The 16,818-nt window shown below is 57.0% G+C and overlaps 1 protein-coding gene and 1 pseudogene across 3 annotated transcripts in view; both read right to left on the reverse strand.

Moving 5' to 3' along the window:
• Positions 1–16,818, reverse strand: part of PADI4 (peptidyl arginine deiminase 4) — a 57,264-nt gene that overhangs the window by 12,561 nt on the left and 27,885 nt on the right. The window contains exons 11-16 of one of the 3 annotated variants that reach the window (XR_003911747.1): positions 11,556–11,710; positions 10,738–10,876; positions 10,427–10,529; positions 9,515–9,582; positions 8,810–8,950; positions 6,617–7,081 (exon numbers count right to left, since the gene is read on the reverse strand). Coding sequence is in view for 1 of the 3 variants with exons in the window: in XM_029947219.1 (XP_029803079.1) it covers positions 6,848–7,081; positions 8,810–8,950; positions 9,515–9,582; positions 10,427–10,529; positions 10,738–10,879; positions 11,556–11,710 (843 nt within the window). In the remaining 2 variants the exon portion in view is untranslated. Of the gene's footprint in view, positions 1–6,612; positions 7,082–8,809; positions 8,951–9,514; positions 9,583–10,426; positions 10,530–10,737; positions 10,880–11,555; positions 11,711–16,818 lie in introns of those variants that run through there. The other 2 variants (XR_003911746.1, XM_029947219.1) reach the window with 2 other exon arrangements.
• Positions 11,805–15,218, reverse strand: LOC115299512 (annotated as a pseudogene).

The following is a 16,818-nucleotide window of genomic DNA, read 5'->3' on the forward strand; positions in this document are numbered from 1 at the left end:
CCGGGCTCCCCGCCCTCGGCCTTCGGGGCGTCCGCCCTGTCCTGCTCCCCTGCCCCTGGGGCTGGGCCGAGGCCCTGTCGCGGTGCCGGTGGTGCCTGCGCGGCGGGTCTGTGCCCTCGCCGGCCTCTGCGCCCTGGGCACCGGCTTTGCCTCCCGCGGAGCCCCGCGGCCCAGCCCGCCCAGGCTCCACCACGAGCCGCCCGTCCAGGTGAGTCTTCATGTCTGGCCGCAGGTGGCGCGTGGTGGCACAGCGCGGCCGCTCCTCAGGGTCCATGTCGCTGTACAGCGCCTCACAGCTGGCCGGCAGGTTCTGCAGCCACAGCTGGCCGGCCAGCTGCTCCCAGACCGAGCGTGCTTCGGCCGAACTCTGCGGCCTGCTTCGGGGGAGACCGGAAGTGAGTAGCCACCCCCTTTCCTCTCTGCCTCGCAGGGGGAGCCACACATGGGCCAGCAATGGAGGGATGGCAGAGTGGACGCAGGGAGGAAGGGTGGTAGGAGCCCTCAAGACCCCTCGAGCAGAGCAGGTGGCGGATACCCAGGGTAGCAAGAATTCAGCACTGCCCCCACCCCATCGTGACCCTATAGACTGAGGGGGTTCCCGGTAGGGGCCAAAAGCCACCCCTGAGCAGGTGCACAGGGGCCCCTGGCCAAGGGATGCAGGGCAGTGGGATTGATAAGCACCAACATGAGGCAGCAGATAGGCTTCCAGGGCAGGTGGGCTGCTGGCCAGGAAGACCGAAATGGGGAGAGAAAAGGGGCAGCGTCCAAATGGGGCAGGACTGAGGAAGAGGCAGGAGGCAGGGAGCGGCCTGCTGCAGCGCTGGGGCGTGGGCCTTGCTCAAGCATACGGCAGAGTTGCCCGGGGAGGGATTTCTCCATCTCCACCTCCAGCAACACAGCCACGAGCCAGGAGGCAGGGGTGTTTGAGACAGAACGGGAGAAGACAGTTCCTCGGGAGCAGGGCCGACAACAGCCTGGGAGCAAGGGGCCAGGGGCAGCTGGCCCTAACAGGAGCGAAGAGTAAGCTGTGACCGCTCCCTAAGGTGATCAGCCCCACCTGGGCAGCTGCCACTGGGCTCAGTGACTGTCTGCTCCCAGGAGCCTAGCACTCAGGTCTAGGACTAGAGATGCTACCTCCCATGGCCGTCAGTGTCCTCCTTTCTCCTGGCTCCACAGAGAGCCCCTTTCGTCCACCGGCACAGACAGCAGCCCTCCAGCACCAGGAATGGCCTGTGCTCCTGACCCAGCCCTCACTGCATAGGCTACCCAAAGCCTCAACCACCCTCCAGCCTCCCACACAGGGTCACACGTGGGGCTCTACAGCCCAGGGTGCACGGGAAGCCCTTTGCCTTCTGGAATCTTTGCTGAATAAGGACTCCCAAGTAGGCAACTCCAGTCTCACCTCGGCCACACAGAAACCTCCACTGAGGCCAGACACTTGTCCTTCAGCCTCTGGAGGTTTCTGGAACCACCATGCTGGTGGGGGCGGCAGCGTGACAGCCACGCTGGCTGTGGCACCTGTATGGTTCTAGGGCCACACTGTACCACAGGCCCCGATGCCCACCTCATGCGACCTGCACGACCACCTTCAGGAATCAGGTGCTGCCCTCGTCCCCATTACACAGATGAAGACACTGAGCCTAGAGGCTGTGACACATAGAGGGCCCCACAGTGGGCCGCTGATGGAGCCAGGGTCAGGACAGTGGGGACAACTGTCAGCCTCTCTGGCCATCTGCGAACCCACAGCTTCAACTGCCACCGCAAGCGCTGAGCCGCCCCTCTGACACACGGGAGCTGGGCAGCCCTGCTCCTAGGGACGCCTTGTAACAGACACACCACTCTCTGTTCGTCTGGCTTCAAACTAATGCCACAGGGGACCTACCCATCCCAGGCTGGCACCAAAACAAAGAACCCAACTCGACAATGCTGAACCACACGAAAGGGATGACAGCCTTGAATGTCACTCCTCAGGCATAAGAGCCCACGAGGACTGACAGTCAGCCCAGCAGCCTGACATGGACCTGGACTTGGCACCACTTGGTCAGCAGGGTTAGTAGGAGACACAGCCTGAGACTGGGGGGTCAGTTGTGTCAGAACAGACGGGCAGTAAGACAGTGGGAACAGCGGAGTGGCCGGAGTGGCTGGGAGCTCAGGTGAGGATGAGCTTGTGCCACACGGCTGTGCCCGCAGCCTTACCCTGGGCTGCAGCTCCTCCTCTGCCCGCAGCCAGCCAACCTGCTGGACTGGAGGGTGCCACGAGGCCAGCAGTCTCCCCTCATCCCTTCCCAGGGGAGCAGGACACTGAACACTTGTGTCGCATGGCCCCTCTGGGCCCCACCTGGCCCTGCTCCTCCTGGGTCTCTCTGCCTCCCTTGGCCCTGGTGCCACCTGAAACTGCAGCCACCTGCTGGTGATGCTGCTGACTTCCTCTCTGGAGGGTCTGTGAGTCTGCGCACCACGCCTCTCCTCCTCGTTGGTGTCTGAGTCGGCCCGCACCCACCCCGCTGCGGTTCTGTCCTTGCTGTGTCCGGCACATAAAGCAGTATGGCCACCACTGGTCTCTCTGCACCTCACCCCCGAGTTCACAAGCAGCAAGAATGTGACACACAGCTGACAATAACCCAGGCAAAGCCCTTGTTTCAAAAGGCTCTTTGAGCCGCTCCCATAAGGTCTCAACCCCAGCTTGCGGTATAGCCCTGTTCAGCCACACCTGACCTGGCACCGCAGATGCCCCTGAGACCCGGAAAGAAGCCTCACTGGCAGGGCTCTGCTTTGAAGTCTCTGGGCCGAGAGAGCCAGTTGCCCACAGCCGCTGCGATGCCATCCATACCCGCGTCCACATGTCACTCCAGCCTGTGAATCAGTCATCCAGGATCCCGCTTTCTCACCCTGTGAGACATCAGGGCCCCACACCCGGCAGCTGAGCCCAGCGCTGTGCTGGCCGAGCAGGGCGCAGGTGGCTCAGGGTTGCCGAGAGCTCCCATGCCACCAGAACACAGAGGGCACCCGGCTACCCCCATCCGGGTGGGCCGACTACACCCACACAGTCCAGGGACTGCTCACCTGCAGGGCTTGGTCTCAGCCGTGGGAGGAAGCCCCTGGGGATGAGTCTCCCAGGACAGCTTCCCCTGCGAGACTGGGGCCACCTCCGAGAGGGCCACGCTGGGGTTTCTATGGCTCTACCTCAGCCTCTGGCTGATCTAACACAAGACAGTAACTCTGCTCTTGCCAGGACAACTTCTTAAGGGTCACAGATACATCCCCTCCAAGGTGAAAAATGGGTGGGGAAGGAGGACCCCATGAATGTCCTCTGTGAGTCCTATGAACACTCTACGTCATGGGAACCAAAGGAGACAGGGCCCATTTGTGCCCAGCGGTGGTCACCTCAGGAGTAGCAAATGTGCTCAAGACACCAGAGAGGCAGAGTGACCTGTGTGTAACAGCACAGCGCCCAGAGGCTGGGGGCTGAGTGAAGACCGCTCGGTCAGCCAGGCTTGTTAAATTCAGGACTTAAAAGGAGAAATCTCTCTCTTTGGAAGCACTGCGCATACAGCATAACTATGGGGGGTGGCTTTATTTAGGGGGCTCTTAGAGGCAGCAAGTGGGCCAGGAAGACCCTAGAGGCCCTCTGGTTGGGCTGAAAGTGGCCAAACTAAACAGGCAGGATGTGCTCAGCCGGTGCACACTCTCACCCACACCCCCCACCTGCCCACTGGTCTCTCACACACGAGTGGCCGGGAGGTGCGCTGGAGGGAGGGGGTGGTGGGAGGAGGGCGGGTCGCTGAGGGCTGAGCTCTGCCTTCTGGAGCCAAATAGCCTGGGAACTCTGTCCCCCACTTGCCCTGGGGGCAGGGGGGTCCTGCCTTGTGCCAGGGTTCTGAGCACAGTGGGGACCAAGCTCTCTTAGCCTGGAGGATGGAACTCCTTCTGGGCATGGAAGGGATTTGGAGAGATCTAGAGTGGATCCTGCTTCCTCTCCAGGGGCTTCCTGGTCACCGCTGCATCACTAGGACCCACAAAAGCATCCTGGATGTAGTAGGTGCTCAATAAATTCTTGTGGTGCCCATGACTAGGTGATCCCTGCCACCCTCAAAAAGATAACTGAGTGGGCTTCTGGACAAACCAAGCCTAGTCGACCTAGGTTGGCTCAGTGTAAACGGCCCCCCTCGGCTTCCCAGTGAGACTCCCTCACCACTCAGGTATCCAGGTCCCATGGTCACTTTAGGTCACTGTGACGGATGCCGTGGCCACTGCCTGACCCCTTCAGCACGCAGGTGCTCATTCCCCCGGCTGCGCACACCCCCCTCCTGGAATTGTCCACGGCCAGTTCCCAAGACTGTGTCCCCTCTTTGGGACAACTCCGAGGGCTTATCCCAGCCCCAGAGCACCCCGTGTTTTGTCCGAGATCTGCCCACCGCATCCCGGTACATCATCCTCTGCTCCCCCTTCCCCGCCCCTCCGCAGCGAGGTTCCTGAGGACGCCCTCCTGGTCCCCATCCACCACCTGCAGGCACACCACCCTCTCCGAATCCGTTTCTGGAAACCAGACATAAAGCAGTCACCAGGCAATTTCAACTCAGAAGTTCAAAAGTCGAAGCCCACACAAAAGAAAATCCTGCAATGTGGTTTTACAGGATTAAATCTGCCCCCCCAAAACAAGACATGATAACGACGTGGCATGACAGAGGTTTTAGCTAACACTGTGGTGGTGATCCTTTGGCTGTATATAAGTGTATCAGATCAACACGGTGTACCCTTTAGCTTTACATGCAGTTATGTGTCCGTTAGATCTCAATGTTTTCAAAACTCACGCCTTGTCCCTTCCTGTCAGGGTTTAATGCAGGTGCAGAGCTTGGAGCTGTGGAAAAGGGATGTTTTGCTTCTCTCTGCCTCTTCCACCTGCCGCGGCCGGAAATGACTGTTCCTAACCTGTGGGAGGTTAACTAATGGCCCCCAAAAGATGTCAGGGTCCTAATCCCTGGAGTCTGTGACCACGAGCCTTTGAAATGGAGAGATTTTCCCTGGTTTTCCTCGTAGGACCCTAAATGCAATGACAAGTGTGTTCGTAAGAGAGACAGAGGGAGATTTGACACCAGAGGCTCACACCCCCCAAGAGTGGCAGGGGGAAGCTCACCTGCACCGGTCTTGATGCCAAGGTCTGGTTTAGCCACCAGCTTGTCCCTCGGTCCTTCTGCAGCCCCAGCAATGCAGCAAAACGTTTAGCTTCTGTCTGCTGAGCCAAGCGGCTGCTCCAGGCTGCCCTAAGGGTCAGGTCTGGGGACAACCTCACACCGACGCCCCCTTGTGCACAGTCCTCTTTCTGGTCCACAGAAAACACTGGCGCATCTTTTGCCCTCGCCATTCTGGAGGGGGAGCAGCTGACTGTCGTCAGAGGAGCAGGTTTTGACCCAGGTTTTCTTGGGTCCCTTTCTCCATAGTGTGAGGGAGGAGGCTTCGGGCACCCTCGTCTCCCAGTGTCATATGAAAACTATCTCTGGTGTTTTCTTAGTTATTTCAGACTCCATGGAGCCAAGATCTGGCCTCAATTTTTGTTATTTTTAAGTTTACTTCTTTATTTTTGAGAGAGAGGGAGGGAGACAATCCCAAACACCCTTCGCGCCGTCAGCACAGAGCCCAACGTGAGGCTCGAACTCACAAACCGCGAGATGATGACCCGAGCCAAGATGGAGAGTCCATCGTTTAACCGACTGAGCCACCCAGGCGCCCCCACCCCCAGCCTTAATTTCTAAAATCTTAAGTCATCAGGTTTTAGTTTCTACAGAGGAACCTAAACCCCTACATCAGGGTCATAGAAGAAAACAGACAAAACGGTCTCAGAGGGGACTAACGACTTCATGACGGGAGCTCACAGCTCCCCCCATGCCACACCCTGGTCTCGGTAGCCTGGGGACAGCATCAAACCAGCCCCCTCACGGTGCTTGGAATGGAAACAATGAATCTGAGGGATTCAGAGAATGCGCTGATGTCTGGACAGATTTCACAGAACGGGAATCCTTACGCTCCCCAGGGTTCTTGCACCACCTGTCTGCTCCCTTTTCCTCAAGGACAGAACAAACGAGAATGGATTCCCGGTCCCACCTCTGCCTGGGCACTTTGTGTGCATCCCTTTGGGGTCACCAAGAAGCCGGAGGCTGACAGGACATGCACCCACAATCCAACCTACTTTCTGTAATTTTCTTCATCACCAGATGCACAGCCATGATGTGTATCTTACACACACACACACACACACACACACACACGCACACACGCACACACACACACTGCCGCAAATAAGCAAAGGAGCCAGGATGTTCCCCGGCAGCTGTTTGGGAACTGACTTCAGTTCAGCCTAAGGGAGGGATGTGCTGCCTCCTCAGGGGGCTCAGCCTTCCCCCTCCATCCCTCTCCCTTAAAGTCACCGTGAGAGCTTAGAATCAGCTAGGCTCAGATCACAGAAGACTTCGTAGACCACTTATAGGCCCTGGGAGAAAAAGACACACGTAGCAACACTGGCCTCCAACATACCCTGGAGCACCTTCAAGTCTGTAACATTCAGTTCGCCCATGACAATGGGTGAATGCACAAATAACAATGTTAGCTTGACCTCACTTACAAAGCGATTATGAAACTTTATTGCAGCGTCTCACAATAGAGTGGTGTCTGCAATGCCAGGAATATCTTGGGATCTTCGGAGTGGTGCTAAGGGGCCAGGGCACAGCAGAAGGAAGCGAGCTGCTGCCAGGAGGGCGCCATGCCCAGGGAGCCAGAATGTCCCTAAGAGCTCTTGCGATGGCACACTGCAGGGGACCGGAGCCTCTGGCCAGGACAGCAGCAGGGGAAGGGCTCAGGGCACCATGTGCCACCACTTGAAGGAGAAGGGCTGCCGGCGCACGTTGGTGCCGCAGTGCACCTCCCCGTGCCGCACGTGGTAGGCGTAGAAGTCGTCAATGAAGGTGCAGTGCAGGCCCAGCGGCTCCAGCAGGGACCGCACCTTCTCCTCCAGGCAGCAGCGCCCGTTGATGATGGGCCCGAAGGGCTTGGGGATGCCCAGGTGCTTCCCCAGCACCAGCATGTTCACCTGCAAAGATGCGGGGTCCCGGGTCAGGGCGACAGCGTGCAGCCTGCATACACCATCTGCTGAGGGTCCCCCTTTTCTTTGACCTTCAGAAATAGCCCCACTTTGCAGATGGGGAAACTGAGGCCCAGACAGGTCAAGAGGGCTACCTGGTCCAGGTCTTAGACTCAAGTCCGTCAGAGACTCCAGGAGCCATGTTCTTCCCCAGCTGCCACCTTCTGGAAAACTCTCTATTACTCAAGGTCCAGCTCAAAGGGACCCACCCATGAGAAGCCGCCCATGAGTCCCCGAACTGTGGCAGTCAATGCTCCTCCTTGGTGCTCCCGCCACACCAGCCTGGTGCCTGGCATAACGGAAGCACTTAGTAACTATCTGTGGAATGGGTGAATAAACGACCACCTTTCTGGTAGCACTCTCCATATGTCATAATTCATGTAAATGACCATTTCCTCCTCTATCTTGGGAGGTAAGAAAGGACAAGAGTTTTGACTCCAGGCCAACAGAGGTTTGGCTCCCAGCCCTGCTACTCAAGAGCTGTGTGACCTTAAGCAAGTCACTTTGCCTCCCTGAAATACATCAGCAAAATGAGCCCAAACACATTGCTGCTGCCGTGACAATTTAATGCCACGTTCATGGGGCACCACACTGGCACCGAGCAGGTGCAGAGTCAGTCTCCAGGGCTCAGGAGTCCTAGACAGGCATCTCATTCCGTCACCACCCAGATGCAGCCTGTGCTGGGTGTCCTGCGCCCCGTGTCTCTCTGCCGGTCCCACACCCACGCTGCCCCCCCTTCCCATGGCGGACTCTGGGGGTGAGTCAGGGCGCATGCTCAGGCTCCCTAGAACAGCACCAAGTGTTGCCAACAACTTCGCGAGGCCTCATCCCCCCGCTAATGGCATCAGCTGCCTTTCCTGCCTGGTTGGGCGGCCAGCAAGAAAAAAATGCTTGGTGCCAAGGAATTGTATTCAAGGTGCCCCTTCCTGCCTTGATCTTTAGCCTCAGAACCTTTTCCTCTAAATAGAATCTTCTGCAGCCCCCCAGTGCCTAAAACAAACCGCAAAAAATCCCAACAGCTGTCTTGGAACCCCAGTGACCTGGGGGAAACAGTTTGGCATCCACTGTGCTGGGAACTGGGTGCACCCTCCAGCTGCAGCAGAGCCCGGTAGCTGAGGCCCCGCTGGGGTTTCTGCCCCGCCCTTGGGTATCCTTTGGAGAGACAGAGGAAGGGCACAGGGAAGGTAAAAATACAGCAGGTGCTTTAAGATGGTCTTGGGGTGGGCGTGGAGGGGTCACGGTTAAAAGTTCTTGACGAAGGCGGGACGTCCCTCAGGTTCAGCCTTCAGAGCACTGACTCCATCCAGCGCAGAGGGCGCTAGCCTCATGGCCCTCCCCGACCACTTGGTCTGAAGTGGCGCCCCTGACTGAGAGCGGCTGGTAAGTGGGTTGTTCAAGGGCACACCTATGCCCCCTCCCTTCCCGCAGGGAAATCCTTGGCGGGCATTGCCTGGTGGTTAGGGTTAGCCAGACCCCTGGCTTGAATTCCAGCTCTAAATCCCATTTTGCCAGCTGGGTGTCCTTGAGCCAGAGACCCCACCCCTCCGTGCCTCATCTGTGAAAGGGGAGCAATGACAGTCTTGGGCTCCCAGGGCCGCTGTGAGAGGCCACGCCCCCTCGCCCCACACCCAGGGCCCCTGACTTGAGGCCCAGCCAAACCAAAGACCACCTCCTCACCATGTTTGGGAAATAGGCTTCGGCCTTGAGGTTCCCTCTGAGGTCGTCATGGAGCTTGAAGAGTTGGGGGAGGTCCACGATGTCCCGCTCGGCCAGGCCCAGCTCCCGCTTCAGCACCTCCCGGTTCCAGTCGATGCATTTCTGGGGGTTGGGAGGCAGTGAGGGGGTGGAGGGGTGGTGAGGGGGCATCGGCATGGTGGAGTGGGGAGCAAAGGAGGGGTGGGGAGCACTGTGCGGGGGGGCTGTCCCGGGCTGAGGCCTGGACGAGGGAGGGACTAGGGACAAGGTCGGGAAGGGAGTCACGGACACCTCCTTATCTTCCCTTCTTCCCTGCCCTGCTCTGCTCAGTCCCTTTGCCTCTGGCTTCCGCTTGTGTGTCCCTGTCTTTCCAGTCCCTCTAGCACTTGGCCTCTGCTGCATCTGTCCCTGTTTCTGCGAGCTTCCCCTGTCTTTCTGGCTCCAGCCTTCCGCATCTCACTTCCCCTCTTTTCATGCATCACTTGTGCGTGTGCTCCTGCGATGGTGACTCAAGTCTCTGTCTCTGTCCCACACACATTGACCCAAACCGTGGAGCCATTTGCCACCAAGCTGAAGGGCAGCTGGTGGAAGGCTCTGCCCTTGTGCCTCCGATTGCAGGGAAGGTGGTGGGGGTGGGTGGTTAGGTCTGCCTGGACTGCAGCGTCTCCTGGGCACCCAGCCTAGTACCTCCACGTACGAATTATCTTCTCTCAATTTCTCGTTGGACAGAATGTCCTTTATTTTCTGTTTTTTTCCTGTCGTAGAGAAAAAGAAAAAGAAAAGCAGGTGAATTCAGAAATTAATTTCTGTCTTCATGGTAGGCATGGTGGGGACTCAGTTTTCCCATCTATAAAATGGAGGCAGGAAAATTCCTAACATGTAGGTTTGTTGTGAGCATCTGGGAGGCAAATGCATTAAATAACGTATTTTACCAGTGTAAGTTCTCCTTAAAGGTGCTGCTCTCACTCCCTTAAATTATCTCCAGAAAACTCCCATCTAGTGAAAAGCAAACAGAGGTCTAAAGTTGCCTGATGCTGCATGATAGACATAGATAACAGGTCCAAGCTCTCGACCATGACTTACTAACCTCTGACACCAGCCCATTTATACGGACTTCAAGATTACCTTCAGCCAGACTGAGCTTTCATTCATTCATTCATTCGGCACTTAAGCCAGACTGAGCTTCCTTCAGGTCCTTAAACACATTTCACGTTCTCCTGCCTCTGAGCCTTTGCATACGTTGTTCCCTCTGTCTGAGATCTCGCTCTTCCTCTCATCCCACCACCCCATGAGGTGAAATCCTGCTCCTTCCTCATGCTCCTGCCTGGTCTCTGCCTCCTCCAGGAAGCCTCCCTTGGACTCCTCCCAGATACCCCCAAGCCCCTGTGCTGTAGCTGTCTTCCTAACTCCCTTCCCAGGGACTGTGAGCCCGGACAGCCACAGCCCCTCTGCCCAGTGCCCCCAGCATCCCTGGCGCTGAGCACGGCTGGCGCACAGCAGGGGCTCAGAGGATAGGTGAGTGTCCTCAGCTGGCAATCGGGGACCCCACGAGGGCAGAGAAAGGACCCCGGGTAGAAAACCAAGGCGCAGCCAACTCACTCTTGACCCCTTCGAACAGCAGAGCCTCGCCGTGGCCCTCCTGGAGCAGCTCCTGGAATAGTTTGTAGCAGGAGCGGGGGCTGGCCAGGAGCAGCCGGAAGCCCTGGAGGCAGAAACACTGGGGTCAGAGGTCAGCTTTGCCCCTGGGGCTCCCAAGAGTGCTGACCTGACCCAGGCTAACCCCTGCTGGGGTGGAGGGAAAGTGGGTCAGGCATGTAGGGCCAGGCCTCCCAGGCAGAGTGCAGAGGGTCACTTGGCAGCCCGGGGAGGAGGCAGCATGCAGCTTCCTCCAGGCAGCCCCCACACTGCACCTTCTTGTGCGCGGGGACGAAGCTCAGGAACTCGTCCACGTGGCCCACAAACAGCCAGTCGGAGTAGAGCTTCACGGGCGCCTGCACCTGCTGGGCGCTGAGGAAATCCTGCAGGGCCTGGTGCATCTCCTGGCTCTCACTGCTGCCGACACAGGATGGAGGGAGCGTTACGGGGGGCTGGGGGAGCCGCAGGGAGGCTGGGCAAAGGGGTTGAGGTTCTGCTTCAGCTAGGGGAGGGAGTCTGGGTGCCTTTAATTATATCCTCAAACATGGGAGGAGTTTAGGAATTGCCATCCTAGTTTTATTGGGGGAAACTGAGGCACAGAGTCAGTACAGCGAATAAGACCAGAGCTTAGCCTCAGGAAGCAAAACCCATTGCCTCAGCCCAGATGTTGGTGCTGTGGGGAAACACGGGTTTACCCGTATTGCTCACAGCTCCGTGGAGAGCCGGTCCAATCTGAGTGGATAATCCCTTATTAGCTGTGTGGCCTTGGGGACATTCCTTCACCTCTCTGGGCTTCAGTTTTCTCCTTGTTCTGGCCTCCAAGGTCTTCCTGATCTAGCCCTTTGCTCTCTCTCAATCTGCTCTAGCCACCCTAGCCTTCCTGAACACACCCAGTTCAGTCCTGTCTCAGGGCCTTTGCACATGCTCTTTTAGCTCTCCAGGCAGCCATGTCTCTATTGTCATCTGGCCTTCCCCGATGACCCTCACAGTCCCCAAGTCCCTGGAGTCTGTCAAGGCCCTGGGATTGGAAGCAAGTAGGGAGGGCTTCCACTGTGGCCCTGGGTCCACCCCTCCCCGACCCTCCCTTCCTCACCTGGGGTAGCAGCTGCTCCCAATGAGGATCCTGCCCAGAGGGTATTTCTTCCTCCCAACCTTGACCGGGGGGCTCACTTCCAGGTTTCCAAAGGAGTCAAGGTCAGAAACCTCTCCTGTTTGGGGCCCTCGAGTCACGTAGCCGAAATCTGGACCCTGAGATGGGAGAAGCACATACTAAGCATTAAAGAGCACGGATCCCGCATGAGGGGAAGGTGGGAGCCATGTCAGGGGAAGGATCCGGCAACGGTCAGCAGCAGGTGGAGCGCAGGCTCCGCTCTCCCTTGTGCCGTACGCGGAAGGGGCGCTGGACCAGCTGGTAGGGAAAGGGACCAACGTTTGTCGAGTGCCTCACACGTGCCCACGGCTCTGTAACTCTTATCTCAGCCGGAACAACAGATCCGCAAAGTACCATGTTTCCCTCATTCTTCACAGAAGACCCGCAGCTCAGAGTCCACGGCCAGCTGTGGAGGGATGGAGAGTCGAGCCGTCTCTACAGCAGGCCCTCCTACACCACACCACGCAGCACCCTGACCTCAGGCTGGAGCGGGCTTCACCCAACGGCTGTGATGTCCCCGTGGGGATCTCTGCGGGAAGAACGGGGTGGACGACGCATCTCCCCTGGCCTGTGTGAGTTTCCTACGGCTGCTGTAATCCATCCCGTGGCTCTGGGGGTCAGAAGTCTGCAATCAGTCTCACCGGGTTAATATCGAGGTGTGGCTGGCTGGTTCCTTCCAGAGGCTCTGAGGGGAGAACCGTTTCCTTGCCCTTTTCAGCTTCCAGTGGCCGCCTTGGCTGGTGGCCTCTCCCCCATCAAGGTGCACTGCTACGCCCTCTGTTGCCGTCATCGAGTGCCTTCTCCATTCTGACCTCCCCCTTCCAGGAGCACCACGATGGCACAGAGCCCGCCAGGTAACTCAGGGGCACCTCCCCGTCCTAGGCTCCCTAACTTAATCACATCTGCAAAGTCCCTTTGCCACAAGATAGCCTCAGGTTCTGGGGATTAGCACAGGGTCGAGTTTGCGGCTCCCCACTCTGTCTACTGCACTAGCCCTTGCTTTTTACAAATCGATGGAGCTTCCTGGGGGCCACCGACTCCCTGCCGGTAGATTCCAAATTGTGAGCTTACGTGCATGTCTCTGGGAAGAGGAGTCGTCTCAAGGAGGTCTAGGACTCCCACAGTTTAAAAACCAACATTCCTGGGACATCTGGGTGGCTCAGGTGGTCGAGCATCTGATTCTTGATTTTGGCTCATGATCTCACGGTTCAAGAGTTCGAGCCCTGCATTGGGCTCTGTGCTGACACTTTGGAGCCTGCTTTGGATTCTTTGTATCCCTCTCACTGTCCCTCCCTTGCTCACACTGTCTCAAAATATAGAAATAAACCGTAAAAAGATCCATCATTCCCAAATCTGTTCTCCTTTCCTCTCTAAAACCCATGCCAGCCTGACTCCCATGCCCACTGTGCCCTGGAAACTGCTTTCATGCGGGGGTTCACGGCCACGCTGTGGAGGCCCTGGCGTCATGGCGCTGCGGCAGCTGGGCGGTTAGCTGGTCACAGCCACGTCCTCCGCACGCTCTTGGGTCCTGCCTCTCAGTTTCCTGCACACGGGAGGGGTGCTCCCACCTAGTCCTACATCTTTTATTCTCATCCTTCCTCCTGGTGCCATCGCCCAGTCTCATGGACACCGACCATGCGCTGACGACCACATTTCTGTCTCCAGTCTGCACCCCCCTAACCCCAGATGGGCATCCATTGCTTGCTTGACTTCCCACTTGGATATTGACCAAAGAACTCACACTTGCCCCAGACGGAACGGTAACCCCTCTCCCCTGACCCCGTCCCTCCCACAGCCAGCCCTCCCCAACTCACGGAGTGGTGCCGGCCACTCTCACAGACGTCAGAGCCTGCCTCCCTCCCTCTCTCACAGGGGTCAGTGCATCCTGCCGGCTCTGCCCGCAAGCATATCCGGAGTCTGGCCACTTCTCACGCCCGACCCTGGCCTGCGCCCCCTCAGCCCCCCGCTTCTCCCTGGGTTACTGCGCCCACCTCCTCCCCTGGCTGCCGGTCCCTGCCTCCTGCCATCCATTCTCAACATGAAGTTGGAAGATCCCTTTCATAACAGCCATCAGATCATAATCTCCTCTGCTTACGACCCCGCAAACAGGGCCGCCTGGGTGGCTCACTGGGTTAAGCGTTGGACTCTTAATTTCTAGCTCAGGTCATGATCTCGTGGTTTGGGAGGTCGAGCCCCACGTCAGGCTCTTCACTGACCACACAGAGCCTGCTTGGGATTCTCTCTCTCCCTCTCTTTCTGCTCCTCCCCCACTAGGTGCTCCCTTTCCCTCTCTCTCTCTAAAACATAAACAAAAAAAGGACCCTGCAACAATCCTCCAGTTTCCCAGAGTTTAAACAAAGAGCCTTCAGACCGTCCCCACTTACATCCCCACCCCCTCTCCGACAGCCTCTCCTTCTGCCCCTACTTCTTCCCTGTGCCCCCGCCGCCCAAACCAACACACCATTTATCTCATCATTAAAATACCACACGGAGGTCTGAAGAGCTACCGGCATCTTGCTGTTTCCGAAGCCGGACAACACAGACCCTTCTCATCAGCCTGCTGAACTGCTCCGTTTCTCAGAAACATAGACCCCCCCCCCAGGTTTCCTTTTCTACCATTTCTAATGTTTATTTATTTTTGAGAGACAGGAAGTGAGCAGGGGAGGGGCAGCGAGAGAAGGAGATACAGAATCCAAAGCAGGCTGCAGTCTCCAAGCTGTCAGCCCAAAGCCTGATGCGGGGCTCAAACCCACAGACCACGAGTTTACGACCTGAACTGAAGACAGAGGGTTAACCGACCGAGCCACCCAGGTGTCCCCACCCCCCAGGTTTCTGATAGCCGTATTTTTGACTCCTGTGGCTTGCTGAGTCAAAACAGCTGAGTCTGATACGAGTTCAATGTCATTTCCTTCAAGAATGAACTCATCTGTCTGGACTTGAGATCCAGAACCAGCAAACACCTGGTCCCATCTGAACCCTGCAGATTTGTTTTGTTTTGTTTTTTACTCAAGAGATTGCTGGATTTCAGTAAGAGAACCATTCTCCTGGATAATGACACTGATGGGGAAGCGAGCGTGCAGGGACCTCATCTTGTGACAGAAGTCCGGCCTGACGCCCTGGACCATGTTCTGTACACTACGGATCGTGCAAACGGCAGCCGGCTCTTCTCCAGTTTTCCACCACTCGTCCACTCAGAGCCTCTTTGTTTCCCTTCCAGGGAGGCTGGGCTCTACACTGATGTGGTTGAAGCCCCTCCACAAGGTTCCTCTGGGGCCTTTGCAATGACAGCACGTCTCTTCAGAGCAATGGCGACATCTTCCAGGATGCCAACAGTCTCATTGCTGAGAATGGTCTTCATTCTCCCACCAGATGTCTCCCCTTCCTCTTGCTTGCTCTGTTCCACCCCATCTGCCTCAGGGCCTTTGCACTGGCTGTTTCTTCTGTCTAGAACACCCTTCACCAGACCTCCACACAGCTGACTCTTTCATCTCTTTTGAGTTTTTGTTCCAGTGTCAGCTTCTCAACGAGGCCTACCCCGACCACCCTATTTAAAATTGCAGTGCAGGGGCGCCTGGGTGGCTCAGTCGGTTGAACGTCAGACTTCGGTTCAGGGCATGATCTTGCGGTTTGTGAGTTTGAGTCCTGCTTCAGGCTCTGTGCTGACAGCTCAGGGCCTGGAACCTGTTTCGGATTCTGTGTCTCATTCTCTCTCTGCCCCTCCCACACTTGGGCTCCGTCTCTCTCCGTCTCTCAAAAATAAATGTGGGGGGAAAAGAAAGAAGTCTTGAAATGTCACACTATAAATAAATAAATACATAATTAAGTAAAATTGGAATGTAACCCCCCACTAGTCTGGCACCTGGGAGCCCTTGGATTCTGCTCTTTCCTTTTTCCTATAGCACCAGATCCCACCTCCCAGCATATAGTGTAATTTATTTATTCATTATATTTACTATTGTCTGTCTTTCTGGGCTAGAATATCACCTTCGTGAGGGTGGCGGCCTCTGCATTGCTCACTGATATATTCCAAGGGCCTAGAGCCAGGCGGGGCACAGAGAATGGGCTCAACAAATGTTTGATGAATGAATGATAAATTCATATAAGTCACTGTCTTGGCTGCTGCCATGAGAGGGGCTCAGTTTCACAGGCTGCAGGCTGGCTGGCTGGCTTACTTTCTTCTTTCTTTCTTCTTTAAGTTTATTTATTTTAGAGGAAGACCAAGAGCAACTGGGGGAAGGGCAGAGAGAGAGAGAGAGGGAGAGAGAGAGAGAGGGAAAGACAGAGACTCCTAAGCAGGCTCCCCACTGCTGGCACAGAGCCCGACGCGGGACTCGAACTCATGAACCATGAGACCATGACCTGAGCTGAAGTCAGATGCTCAACCGACAGAGCTGCTGCGGCGCCCCTGAGCTGGCTTTCATAACACGATTTTGTTTGGATCTATTTACCGTCATGGCTGCCTTCTATGTATGGTAAGTGCTGCCGGCTTACACGGACAGGTGTACAAATTTACTGACACTGTCTTGTGGGAGGACGCCCACCGTGATCAGGCTGTGAGCACAGGACTGGGCGTCCCCCTCGGGCCCTGCCCTCCCGCCGCTGACCGTCTAGCAGAGAAGCAGACGCTAACCCGGAAGTAGCCAGGCAGGGATTTGTCACAAGACACCCGGGAGAAACCAACAAGGTGCTACGGTGGAGAACGCCAGGGGCTGGGGCGGGGCGCCCTGCAGGGTCAGGGGCGGCCTCACTGAGGAGGCCACTGAGGCTGGGACAAAGTCCGACGTGGGAAGTGGGAAGTGGGAAGAGCACTGCAGGCAGAGGGAACAGCATATGCGTGTACTTGAGGCGAGTACAGGTTGGGCGCATCTGGAGAACAGGAAGGAGGCCAGCGAGGCTGGGGGTGGGGGAGGGGCAGGGAAGGCGGCCCACGAGGCATCTGGGAAAGCAGATGGGCTGTTGCCCGGTGACACCTGTGACTTTTATCATGATTCTTTTCCTGAGGGCTGGGAGTCGGAATCCGCAGACGTGCTTGCCTAAGCAAACTCACAGCCCCTTGGTCCAAGGCGGGGTGTGGGAGGGGATGGGGACACCGGTGCTGAGGCGTCTGCCCAACAGGACTCTGGAGATTTGGCTTTTGTGACATCAGAGAATCTGACCTTTGTCACACTCAGATTGTCAAAGTGAGAGACGGGCCACTGTGCAGAGC

Source organism: Suricata suricatta, chromosome 8 (genome assembly GCF_006229205.1).
Source record: "Suricata suricatta isolate VVHF042 chromosome 8, meerkat_22Aug2017_6uvM2_HiC, whole genome shotgun sequence".
Classification (NCBI taxonomy): Eukaryota; Metazoa; Chordata; class Mammalia; order Carnivora; family Herpestidae; genus Suricata; species Suricata suricatta.